This window comes from Calidris pugnax, unplaced genomic scaffold, assembly GCF_001431845.1.
Source record: "Calidris pugnax isolate Ruff unplaced genomic scaffold, ASM143184v1 scaffold192, whole genome shotgun sequence".
NCBI lineage: Eukaryota > Metazoa > Chordata > Aves > Charadriiformes > Scolopacidae > Calidris > Calidris pugnax.
In genome coordinates, this window is record NW_015090919.1 from 1,081,044 (window position 1) to 1,082,076 (window position 1,033).

Genomic DNA, 1,033 nt, shown 5'->3' on the forward strand with positions numbered 1-1,033 from the left:
GCATGGTGCTGTGTGTGCAGCTCTGGCTCACAGTTGTGTAAGTGTGTGACCCAGGAGCGTGTGTCTACATGAAGCACTGTGTGTTCGCATGCGTGTAGCACAGGCAGTGGGGTGTGTTTGTGTGGCAGCATGCGTGTGTGTACCTGGTGCAGTGTGCACATGGATGCATGTGTACATGTGGCAGAGTGTGTGTTCACCAGTGTATGTGCACGCTGGTGTGAGCACAGACATGCAGTGTTCTGTGTGTGCCTGTGTTTTCACAGTGATGCGTGTGTGCATATGGGGGGTGTGTGTGTGTACATGCAGCGCTGCCCATGGGCATCCCCACGGTGATACATGAGCACAGAGTGTGTGCACGCGTGGTGCTCCCCGTGCCCACACCCATCCACCGGCTGTGGATGCTCATGTGTGCACACCGCATGCGCACACGTGTGTGCCCACGGTGATGGGTGTTTGTGCACCGTGTACGGCTGCGTGCATGTTACCGTCTCCACGCGTGGGGTTGGGTGGACATGCCTGCACACCCACTCTGTGTGTGTACCCCGGGGTGTGTGTGTGAGCCTGTGTGTGCCCCGGGGCTGGTGTGGGTGCCTGTGTGTGCCCCGGAGGGTGTGTGTGAGCCTGTGTGTGCCTCAAGATGGATGAAGGTGCCCGAGTGTGCCCCGGGGTGTGTGTGTGAGCCCGTGTGTGCCCCGAGACGGATGCGGGTGCCCGAGTGTGCCCCGGGGTGTGTGTGTGAGCCCGTGTGTGCCCCGAGACGGATGCGGGTGCCCGAGTGTGCCCCGGGGTGTGTGTGTGAGCCCGTGTGTGCCCCGAGACGGATGCGGGTGCCCGAGTGTGCCCCGGGGTGTGTGTGTGAGCCCGTGTGTACCCCGAGACGGATGAAGGTGCCCGTGTGCGCCCCAAGGTGTGTATGTGAGCCCGTGTGTGCCCGGGGCTGGTGCGGGTGCCCGTGTGGCGGGTCGTACCGCCCGGCCGCGCTTACATAAAGGCTGCAATGCGGGCAGGGGGGGCTCCGGGGCAGGACCCCACC

At 63.4% G+C, this 1,033-nt stretch overlaps 1 protein-coding gene across 1 annotated transcript in view; it reads left to right on the forward strand.

The window, feature by feature from the left end:
- Positions 1–1,033, forward strand: part of LOC106892493 (cholesterol 7-desaturase-like) — a 29,466-nt gene that overhangs the window by 588 nt on the left and 27,845 nt on the right. Inside the window, exons 2-3 of the mRNA XM_014949715.1 lie at positions 307–442; positions 638–907. Coding sequence (XP_014805201.1) covers positions 307–442; positions 638–907 — 406 coding nt within the window. The remainder of the gene's footprint in view (positions 1–306; positions 443–637; positions 908–1,033) is intronic.